Source organism: Corapipo altera, unplaced genomic scaffold (genome assembly GCF_003945725.1).
Source record: "Corapipo altera isolate COAL_440 unplaced genomic scaffold, ASM394572v1 93, whole genome shotgun sequence".
Taxonomy (NCBI): Eukaryota; Metazoa; Chordata; class Aves; order Passeriformes; family Pipridae; genus Corapipo; species Corapipo altera.
Genome location: NW_020885000.1, coordinates 385,536 through 396,932, shown reverse-complemented (window position 1 = coordinate 396,932; position 11,397 = coordinate 385,536). Strand labels below are relative to the sequence as shown.

The 11,397-nt window shown below is 50.0% G+C and overlaps 1 protein-coding gene across 3 annotated transcripts in view; it reads left to right on the top strand.

Moving 5' to 3' along the window:
* Window positions 1-283: 283 nt before the first annotated feature.
* The window catches only part of NOXA1 (NADPH oxidase activator 1), a 15,798-nt gene continuing 4,684 nt past the window's right edge, over window positions 284-11,397 (top strand). For 2 of the 3 annotated variants that reach the window (XM_027666987.1, XM_027666986.1), the window contains exons 1-9: window positions 323-541; window positions 2,359-2,441; window positions 3,942-4,050; window positions 6,266-6,400; window positions 7,400-7,507; window positions 8,213-8,272; window positions 8,822-8,859; window positions 9,546-9,687; window positions 11,126-11,179. In XM_027666987.1, the coding sequence (XP_027522788.1) occupies window positions 368-541; window positions 2,359-2,441; window positions 3,942-4,050; window positions 6,266-6,400; window positions 7,400-7,507; window positions 8,213-8,272; window positions 8,822-8,859; window positions 9,546-9,687; window positions 11,126-11,179 (903 nt within the window). In that variant the 5' untranslated portion in view covers window positions 323-367. Of the gene's footprint in view, window positions 542-2,358; window positions 2,442-3,941; window positions 4,051-6,265; window positions 6,401-7,399; window positions 7,508-8,212; window positions 8,273-8,821; window positions 8,860-9,545; window positions 9,688-11,125; window positions 11,180-11,397 lie in introns of all 3 variants that reach the window. The other variant, XM_027666988.1, reaches the window with a different exon arrangement.

Below are 11,397 nucleotides of genomic sequence, written 5' to 3'. Positions count from 1 at the left end.
TCCCTGTGTCCGTGTCCCCTCTCGGGGTCCCTGTGTCCCTCCTAGAGTCGGTGTCCCTTCCCGGGGGTCTGTGTCCCCTCCCGGGGTTCTGTGTCCCGTCCCTGGGTCCGTTTCCCTTCCCAGGGTCCGTGACCACTCCCCGGGTCCCTGTGCCCCCATGGGATCCGTGTCCCCCCAAGGGGTCTGTGTCCCATCCTCGTGTCCTTTTCCCCTCCAAGTCCGTGTCCCCGGGCAGGGGCGGGCTCCACCGCCCGGGGGAGGAGCGGAGGGGGCGGAGGGGCCGCCCGGCCCCGCCCCACCCGGCAGGTGAGCCCCAGGTGGGGCTCAGGTGAGGGAGGCTCAGGTGAGCCCCAGGTGAGCCCCGTCCATGGCGTACCGGGAGCTGGTGCGGCGCTGGCACGAGGGGGTGCGGGCGGCGGACCGCGGGCACTGGGACGCGGCCCTGGAGAGCTTCGGCGCCATCCCCGACCCTCCGGCGCGGATCTGCTTCAACATGGGCTGCGTGCAGCTGCTGGCCCGGCGGCCAGAGGCGGCTCTGAGGGTGAGGGACCGGGCCGAGGGATCCCAGGGGTCGGGGGGGCACGGGCAGGGGGACAGGCGGTCACAGCGACGGGCAGCACGGCTCCCCCAGGTCCCTCTTTGAGGGGACGATGCTGCAACTCGAGTTAAAATCCAGCATTCCATGTCCTGCGTGCCCGTCAGGAATGTGGACAGTGAGGGTTTAAGGTTTGAGATGAGTGATTTAAGGAAAAGATTTTGCAGAGTGAATCGTAGAAAACTTAAAAAGATTGAAGTTAAAGAGGTTGTGATACTTGGGGATGTGGATTAGTTGCAAGTCCATGGTGCTGGGTTAATGGTTGGACTTGATGAGCTTTGAGGTCTTTTCCAGCCTTAATGATTCTGTGATTCCATGGTTCTATAGATATTATGAAAACCCAGGTAAATGGGAAATTTCAAGGTGTTGCAGAATAGTTTTGGAAGTGAAGAGATAATAGGAACACAGAAACCTTAAATTAGATACTAGAAACCACATTTGGCAATGTACCTAAAGTTTTACTCAAGCTAAATCAGCTTTAGATGAGCTTAGCTCATTGTAATGTGAAAACCACACCTCTACTGCATTGTAGCTTTAAATCAAAACAGGCAGAAGGTCCAATAGCTATTACATAGGCACGGATTTAGAAATGAGATAGGTGTATTTTGAAAAAATAAATGTCCTGCTTTACAGTGGAGACTGACAAAATGAAGCTGCTGTGCTGGAAAACTGCTGCCTTTGGGAAGCGAGAGCAGCTGCCCTGAGGAAAAGCCTTTTTGTGACAGCACCTGGCATGTCTGCACATCCATCTGTCTGTGTGTCTGTCTGTCAGGGCCCAGTAAGGAGGTGCAGATAAGCCTTTCCTTAAACAGCAGAAAGAGGAGCTCAGTCTGTGCTTTAGGAGCTGGGGCAGAGCCGTGGGGCCCCCGGGCAGGGCAGTTGCTACTGGGGACACACTGAGCATGTCATAGGAGTGCCCAAGAGAGACTTTTCAGCCCCAATCAATGGGCACTGCCTGGGAAGAGGCTCAGCTCTACTTCCGTGTAGCTCAACAGTTGGTTGTTTGTTATTTCATTTATAGCACAGTCAGGCAGACAGTGCCAGTAAGGTGTGCTCTGAAGTCACGGAAACCAGGAACCACCTCATCAGGAGACACAGTCACTCCCTGACCTCTTGCTGCATATCTTCACCCTGCAGTGCTATCCCTGTCCAGGCAGCGTCAGGGAAGTCTGGGTTTCAGGAGCTGTTACCTCCATGCAGCCTCTGCAGTGATAAGGGAAGGAGGACACCTCCTCAGTGTCTCAGGATGGCACTCACACAGCTTTCCCAGCTCAGACTTACTCTGAACCAGCAGCCATGAGCTGCTGCCAGCTCTGCTAGTGCTTGCCTGTATTTAGACATGGAACTGAACCAGAAATACTGACTTAGAGGCCATTGTGTGCAGCCCTGCAGCTCCGTCCCTTTCGTGTGCTCCCATCATGTGCTTCATGCAGCCTTCCCCAGCCTGACCCGTTCCACTGCTCCCCCTGTCCCAGCAAACTGCTCCAGGCTACACAGTCTTCCCATTACAAGATGCCAGGTGGCCAGTGTAGTTCATGAATGTCCAGTCCATCATAGCAAGGAGGGATAAAAACCTGAGGCTCAGCTCGTAGAGAGCCAAGACCTGAAAGATGTCTCATGGCTGTGTGCAGCCCCTGGGAGGTGGACACAGGGACTGCCTCTGCCAGGGCAGCTGGGGCAGGGCTGGCTGGGTGTGTGTGCCCAGGCACGGACAGGGGAGATCCCAGCTGAGCCTGGGGATGTGCCTGTGTTTTCCTCCTTAGGCCTTCGATCAGACCGTGGCGAAGGACAATTCCCTGGCTGTGGGCTACTTCCAGAGAGGGTTGGTCCACCTGCAGCTGGAAATGTGAGTGAGGTGCACAGCCAGGGCAGTCTTTGGTTCTCTCCTTCCAGCCATGCTTTATTACTAAACCTAAATGATCTATGATTCTAAAATTCACTTCTTCCAGCAATCTTAAATACTTCACAGGGTCTGCTTTGGCCTTGCAAACCGTGTCACAGCAAGTCCTATCTCTGGTAAGAGTTGCACAACTCTGGGGCCCCAGGGGTGGCTAACACATGACATTGCTGTCCTGTACACACAGAGACTCCTGGGGCTGCCAGGATGTTATGTTGCCATTCAGATTTTCTTTAGGAATTAAAAAAATATAATTGGGCTGCTTGATGTGTCTTCACATGACACACATGATTCTGGCCTTCCTAAAAATGTAGTCTGCCCACAGTGTCTGACTGCCACTCTCTGCTGACAGCTGATAAAAGATTGAGATTGCTCCAGTAATGTCATGGGATTGATTACTCATTGTTTCCATGGTTAAATCACAGTGGGTTAAATCAGAGAAGTGGGTGAAGTATTTTCTTCAGGTTTGAAGATCTCTTCTTACCTTTGAGCTTCAGTTATTCTCTTTCCTGTTATTTTCCCCGTATTTTCCAGACCTTAATTTCTGGGAGGGAGTTAAAGTGAGCAGTTCTGCACTCACAGCTGTGCTGTCAGGCAGCTCTGGGCTCTGTGCCTCTGCCCACAGAGCCCCAGTCCAGGCTGGTGGAGCCCTGTCTGGCTCACTGGAGCTGCTCTACAGCCAGAAGAAACAGAGCATTGTGCCCCAAGGACACACACACTGCAGGGGCAGCACAGCTGGCAGACCTGCCTCCTGCCCAAAGAGCTGGTGGCCACCAGCACCCCATGGCTCCTTCCCTCACCAGATGCTGCTCCCACCCTCCACTCACCTGGGCAACTTCTCCTGTCTGTGCTCCCTGGCCCTTGGTCAGGTACCCACTGCACAGCCCTTCCTGGACCCTTCCTTTCCCCACCTGCAGCCTCAGTGGGAACCTGTTTGGATTTCAGACGTGTAGCTGGTATAAATGCAGACTAATTCCCTCCTTATCCTTGGAGTTGTTCTAAATTTCTGCTCTTACTTCTCTGGCCATGCCCTCACTGCTCACCATCAATGGGGTTCCCACAGCATTCCCACAGCCCTCACTCCTCCCAGACATGTGCTGGGACAGCACTGCCAGCAGCAGCCTGGGCAAGGAGCTCACAGCAGTGGTTAGTCTTTGTTCTTTACATTTTCTCCTCCTTGGAATTGTGACTGTTCCAGGGATCAAAGCCTCCTGTTCATCCCAGTCAGTAAAGCAGTGCAGGTAATCCCAGAGGAGAGACAGACCATGTTCATTGTGTGCTGTCTACCAACAGGGAGAGGACAATGGTCACAAGATGACACAGCTCTGGTGCAGCTCTCCCCACCCAGGCTTACAGAGCAGAAGACATGTTATCTGCTTGATTTTTGAACTCCTTAAACAGTCTTCAGCTTTTTTAGCCTCAGTTTCTTCTGTCACCTCTGTGCTGCAGGTTTGAAGATGCTCTCTCTGACTATCACATGGCCTTCAGTCACTTAAGACAGAATCCCTTTGTCGATTACAAGCAGCTGGGGCTGAGGCACATCCTCTATGCCTGGGAGGTAAGAGTCAGCCTGTCTCAGCAATCCTGCCCTTCTGCTGGGGGATTCAGCAGTAGGCATTACTAACCCAAGAGTTTTTCAAGACCATACCTAAGAACAGTAAAAAATTTCTGCTTGCACTTTTTGTTTAAGTAACTTAATGATAAAAGTCATAGAACAATGTCATCTTTGGAGATTTTGGCAAAATTACACAGTTTGGAAAATGAAATTGTTCAGAACAAGCGTACAAGAATTTGTATACTGAGGTTTTTTATCTTCTCTATACATAGGAAAAAGTGGTGGCTGCCCCATCCCTGGAAGTGTCCAAGGCCAGGTTGGACAGGGTTTGGAGCATCCTGGGATAGCGGAAGGTGTCCCTGCCCATGGCAGGGGGATGGGAGCTGGATGAGCTTTAAGGTCCCTTCCAAGCCAAACCAGTCTGGATTCTGTGTAATATTTAGTCAGTTTGGTGAACTCCTCAACTCTAAGAGCTGAAATAGGTTGAAACATAGACAGATGAGAACAAAACTTGTTGTAATGCAGAGTCTAGGAAATCCAGGTGCACGAAAGCCTGACTTTCCAACTGCAGCAACTGATCTTAATATTCCGTCTGTGCCTGGACTTATCCCCTGGGCTGCAGGCTGAGTTTGCTTCTGTGACACTTCACCCTGCAGCTCTTACTGTTACACAGAGTCAACCTGCCCCATCCTGTTTCAGAGAGCTCTAAGTCTGAATTGATTGTAAATATTTGGAATATTTGGAAAGTAAAAGACTTCTAGAAACTGTCCTTTACTGTGAGAGCTCATTCTGTCTTCTGTCCTGAGTCCACACATAGAGGTTGAAAAGCAGATACAGGAAAGAGTATTTAACTCCTTAATTCCGTGGGAGTGAGGAGTTATTGTGTAACTCCAGTCAAGCATATCAGCAATTTTCATGCACCTTATACCTGGCAGGAAGAAGCTCTCCTTGGCATCTATGAGATTACCCAAACCCCCCGGTTTTAACAGTTTCAGTGCCAGCGCTGCCTTCTCTGAGCTAACTTAAGGTGACAGGTTTTCTTTGAAAGGGCCAGGGCTGCAGGAGTGCCCTGAAGCCATCCAGGGCAGGCTTGTCCCCTTCCTGATGTGAACACACAGTCCCTCACTCCAGACATCACCAGGACATGTGCTGGCCCTCCAGACTCAGGATTAACGTCCTGATTCAACTGTATCTGGCTCCTACATCTACCTGCAGCTCATTTTTCAAACTACACAAACATAATCCTCCAGCAGAACTGTGCCATCAACTTTCCCCGTGCCTGGCCTCTCACGCTGCAGCCGCTCTTCTCGTGGGAGATACATGTTTGCTGTGAAAATCCAGAAATATTTGCCTCTTGCAAGGCTGTGACACTTCTGACTGAGTGAGAACTGCTGCCTTGCCTCTCCAAGAGGGAGCACCTCTGCAGTTCTTGTGCATGCTCAGGATTGTCATTCCCCACACCCCCAAACAGTCCCCACTGTCATGATTAAGGAGTGAAGAAAAGCATCCCATTGGCTGCAGCTCTGTCCCGAGCAGGGCTTGCAGCCAGACACGCAGAGCAGCTCGCAGGCTGATAACCTTATCACAGACAATAACGAGCTGTGGCTCTTGGGCCTCTCTTCTGCCTGTAGCCCAGCAGGTTTCCCACATACTGACTGCTGGCCAGTGACAAGGAGAGATCTCCCACTCCTAATTCAGCATACAGACCAAGGCTCCCCAACACCTTGTCTGCAAGACTCCCACACCCTGCACTTCAGCACTGAACAGACTGACATGCTGCTGAAGGGTAACGAGTGACAATTTGCACATTCACAGCCCACTACAACATGAAATAGTGTCAGTTATTTTGCAATGACAGGCAGTCAGAATTACAAAAAATATCACCTAGTTGCATGCAGAAGGAAACACAAGAAAAGCTTTCTGGCCTTTCAGATGCAGGAAGGATCAGATTTAAACTGTGTGGTACCAGACTCTTCACCTGGTGCCCCCATGTCTCTCCTTGCCTTGACCAGAGCCAGCAGCTCCAGCACACCCACACCTCTATCTTTTTCCACTCTGATTATGATGTTTTTTCAGCTGTGCTGCTCAGAGTGCCTTTCTCGTTGCTGTTTTTGTGGTATTTCAGTGCCTGGTCCCTATTTCTTGGCCGAGTTCAGTAGGTCATGTTGGGGGAGTCGTGGTCCCAGCCCTCTGAGCCCTCCCCCTGTGCCCACTCCAGGTGCTGTACAGCACTGCAGCAGTGCAGTGCCACCTGCAGCAGTGGCAGGAGGCCAGAGTCACCCTGGAGAAGGCTGTTGTGTGGAGACCTGAGCGAAGAACAGCAATCTTGGACCTGGCCCTTGAGCGGGTGCAGGTAAGACCACCTCTGAGTTCCTGGGTATGTGCTTTGGGCTTCAGCAAAGAACTGTGATGGGAGTGTGCTGATCCTTGTCTATCCACCTGCTAACCCAGTCCCAGCCTTTGGCTGGTGATGCTCTGCCAGACCAGTGCTAATCGAGGAACTCCATCACCCCCAGGTGCTTCATGGCCCAGAAACACCACAGTGGAGACTTCTGGGGTGACTTGTCAGGCTGTGGAAGTTTCTTCCTGGTCTCTCCTGTTCAGGCACTCAGTTCTGTTCATACCTGTGCCTTGTGCAGTGTTTTAAGTGCAGAACCCCTACAAGTGCAGATCTGGAGAGTCTCCCTTCAGGTGACAGTGGCTGACTCCTTTCAGTCCCTTTGGCCTCAGGAACAGCTGACTCACGTGGCAGCTCAGATATTAATGCCAATCTCATGTAGAGCTTAAGGAGGGTGTGAAAGCGTTTCTAGGGCTGCTTCTAAGTAATAGTTTCCTGTTAGACTCCTTTATGATCAGGAAACATTTGCAGATCTCTGATTTAACTCTTCCTGGGCAGTTCATTAGTTTGCTACCTTCAAACTTCCTTATTTGCATACTTTTCAAGAGATGATCACTTTGTTTTTAGTCTAGTCATCTCTTGCATCATATTTGTACTTTACAACAGCGTATTATTTATATTTGCTATTAGCATGCTACTCAGTGGCTGAACAGAGAAAACATTTGAAGTCAAATAAAAAAACTGTCTAGAAAATTGTTTAATAAACCTTCTTGCACTGCCCCCCTTTCCACCCATCCCATGGACATGTTAGCCCTTGACTCCACACTGGGGAGTGGCTGCTGAGCTCTCAGTTTGCATATGCTTGTTGACCCTAAGTGCCTTTGGCAAGTTCATAGCCGTAATTTTTGCCCCAATGTCTTCCTGGAGCTGCTCTTGCACACCTGGGGAAGCTGGATTTGCTTTTCATTTAATATCAATTGATGGCTTTTCCCTTGTCTGCTTTCTCTGCCCTAGGACTGCCTGTTTTTAGAGCCCATGCAGGTTCCTCTTGGGGAACTTTTCAGACCACGGAAGAAGGAAGTTGAACAGTTGGATTCCAAAGATTTCCTGGGTAAACCCAAGGTAACAGGCAGATAATCATTAAGATTAACAGCAGCAGATTAAAATCCCACCTCTGCCAACTCCAGAGCACAGGGCTACTGGCCACTGTGCTGGGGGTGACCCCGGAACAGGGTAGTCAGTGCTTGCAACCAGTCCAGGCACCTGGGACACAGAAGACAAAATTCGTTAGAATTGCCACCTCTTCTATCAAAAATGCATTTTGGGACTAAAAACCCTTCCCAATTTTGGTCACTTTAAAGTCTGAAAGGACCAAGCAGGTACTCAGGGAACTCATGGTTCCCCTCTTGCAGACAATGACGTTTTGAAGACGAGCACATTTTTCCAGCTCAGTCCTGCATTCCCAGTGTGACAGGTGGGCACTTGGGAGACAAATGCTTTGTCACATCCCTTAACACAAGTCAGTAGAGAATTTATCTGATCCCTTCTGTGACCAGTGCAGTCAGCAGAAGTGTCACAGGCCAAAGAGCTCTAACAGGAATAAAGGAAAGGGGAAGTAATTAATTCAATGTACTTTTAAAGAAAGCTTGAAAAGACTTAAGAAAATGTGGTCTGATTTGGGAATCCAGCTCTGCCTTTTCCACTGTGTACATTGCTCTATTAACCTTAGGATGTCAGAAGGAAATTAGTCTGAGTAGATAATCTTGGATGAAGTTTGGGAGTCTCTTCATCCAGCCTGGGCTCAGTCGTTACTTTGTCCTCCAACAGGTGATCTCGTCCATCATTCCCAATGATGAGTACATTGGCTTTGAGCCTCTCAGGCCTCAGGTGAGCAGGACATAGCTGTGAAACGAGGAATGGAGCTGTCATGGAGCTCCAGGCAGGGGCTCAGTCCCTAACCAGCGCACTGCCAGCCTGGCTCCATGGGGATGTTCAGAGCCAGGCAGTGGGCTCAGTACTAGCTGGAAGGGACTCAGTGATGGGAGTCTCCAGCCCCTTGAAGATACATTTTTGACTCTTCACCAGCAGTGGAGACTTTGCTGGGCTCAACATGCCTTTGCCCAGCACTTCATTAAATCTGTGAGCATGAGCTCAGAGAGGTGCTTTGCACTGTGATAGGAGTTCCTCGAACCAGGGGAGGGGGAGGAGATCTTGTTACTTGCTTCCTGATGAGGTAAAGAGGGAGGGGAAGAAACAGAAGGTACATCCTGCTGAGGTGTGGAGCAGCAGACTTCTGTCTGGGTGGTGTGGAGTGACAAAAGGGGTCAAGAGTAAAGACAAAATACCTCAGTGTGGTGTTCAGAGGGACAGGCGATAAGGTGGCACTGCTGCTGGACGAGGCACTGTTATAAACAGGTGCTGTTGTTTCTCCCACAGAAACAGGGCTTTTATGAACCCAGTGCTGATGCTCTGCGGTGAGTGTTGTCCACCTTGGTCTAACTCTCCTCTCACTATTTCTGTTCAGAAAGTCATGGTTTGTTCTCTGGTGTCTTTGGGTGAAGACTGAGGGATCCACACCCACTTCTCACCAAGGGTGGGGTGAATGACAAGCATGCAAAGGCTTGTGTGGATGCAAAGGGCACTGTGGGTCCCTGGAATCTCTCATGCAAGAATCTCTGGGCAATTTGCAGGGGTTGATTCAGCAGCCTTGGGAGGCAGGCATGGATTATGCTATGGCTGAGGAATGAAAGAGCAGGTTGTGGGACATGCCCAGGTCTGTGACAGAGGATGCTCAGCTGTCCCATCCTGGTTCCCAGGACAAGGCTTCCAAATACTCCCAACCCTGCTGTGCTGAGCCAAAATCAGGTTCAAAACCCATGAAAGTAATTTGTTTTGATGATATTGTACCAGCAGTACTTCGGGCCTGAGTTTAATAATTGTTTTGATCTGGAGAATGTTTATCAGTACAATGAAAATGCAGCTGCATTTGGTAAATCAGTGTTTTCCAAGCTCCTTTTGTTTACAGTTGGACCAAAGCGTAGCAATGGAAATCATGATTTCCCAACCCCCGAAACTTCTGGCACATGGCAGTTGGGATTGGTGCAGTGTTCTGGACCAGCACTCTGGGGTTAGTAAGGGTGCTCCCACTCTTTCTCCACAGGGACAGTGAGGCAGGATACCATCGAGTCCTGTCCCAGTATTGCCCCGAGCAGTCGGAGGAGCCGGTGGTGAAGGGCGGCAGTTTGGTGTTTGTGCTGAGCAGGGGAGCAGAGGGCTGGGCCACAGCCATCCACGATGGACAGGTGAGAGAACAGGGGTCTGCACAGCCCAGCCCCCAGCAGAGCCCATGGCCCTCTGAGCACAGCCCTCAGGGTCACCTGCAGCCCTGCAGAGCAGGAGGTGAGTTCAGGAGCTCATTTCCACATACCAGAGATTTCCTGACACTTGGCTCCCACCAGCCTCTGCCATTCACCTCTGCAGTTCCATGTGGGCACCTTTTGGGCTCTCATGCTCTCCATCATCCAGGATCCTACTGCTGAATCATCTGGGACACCAGACCTCACCAAGGACCACCAACTAGAGCAGTTTTTGTCACCTGAGAGCTCTAAGGGAGCTGAGGAGATGGGTCATTCTTTACTCTGGTGCCTCTGTTAAATTAGCTTTGGGGAGGTTTGGGGAGGGTTTCAGCTATGCAGGCAGGTTTTATAAAGGGCTCTAGAGAAGAACTAAGGAATAAAAGCCCAGCAAATCTGACATCTTCCTGCAGGCTGGGGAACTGTAGCGTAAACAGATAAACACAACAACATGAAAAATCTTTTGTTGGCAGAAGCCTTTTCTCACATGTCTACTTCAGTTCTTTGAAAGAGCCATTGCATACCTGGATTAGGTGCAGCCAATGAATGTATTACCTGCCCGTCTTTCCAAAACAGTCAAAAGATTCTTCACATGACTACTGTAAACCAGTGAGGTGTCTGAGCAAGGGACTCAGCGTTCTGAGGACTGGTAACAGGTTATACCCACTAAATGAACAGGGAGTTGTTTTTTTTTTTTCCTTTTTTTTTTTTTCAAAGTAATTATGTACCCACAGTGAATCTGCTGTGACATAAACTTTTAGCAAATTCCTAAGTGCTACAGTAACAGGTGTAGTAATATGGTGCTTCTTAAGCTGGCCATGTTCCATGACAGACAATCAAACCATTCAGCAGAGCCTGAGGCATCTGTAGCTAAGAATGAAGAGTCACACAAGTATTTGGATGTGCTGGTTGACCACTCAGTGTAGTGTCAGGTGAAATTCAAAGTCAAGAAAAGTAAAATAATAGACTCTGGACCAAAAAAAAAGCACTGTAAGCAAACAATTACTCACAATGATCAGTTGAAATCAATAGCAGCGATTGTCAGAAGACACAGATATGCTGCTGGACTGGTGGCCCTGAGTGTCCTTGGCTCCAGGACAGATGCTCTGCCTAAGCATCTGTCCTGGGAACAGGGGCTGTGGATTGGTGAGTGTCTGATGTGTTACAGCTACTCCATCAGCAGTGAGAAAGGTGCAAAAGGACCCTTGGATTTTGTTCAGCAGTGTCTGAGCACAAGGCACATGGGGGGCTGTGTGTCACCCCAGGCCCCCCAGGCACATTTGTGTGGCTGTAGGGGTACAGACAGTGACAGGGACTGGGGGGGCTGGGGCTGTGGCTGCCACAGCAGCAGCTCCTGTTTCGCTTTGCTCTGCTCTGTGTCCCGCAGAAGCTGCACATCCCAAGCTCTCTCCTGGAGCCTGCCTCAAGGATGGATAAATGGGTGAGCTGGCAACCTTGCAGTAGGGGTGAGGGGGGGACCAAGAGATACATTTGGGACATTTATTTGTAAGATAATCACAGGATAAAACAACTGTGTAAGAGAAACGTAGGGTGTGAAGCACTGAGACCCTTGACTGAAGACCAGGTTTTCTTAAACAAGAAAAATAGAACAGTCAAGAGCAAGGGAATATGCCTTTTTTTTTTTTTTTTTTTTTTTTT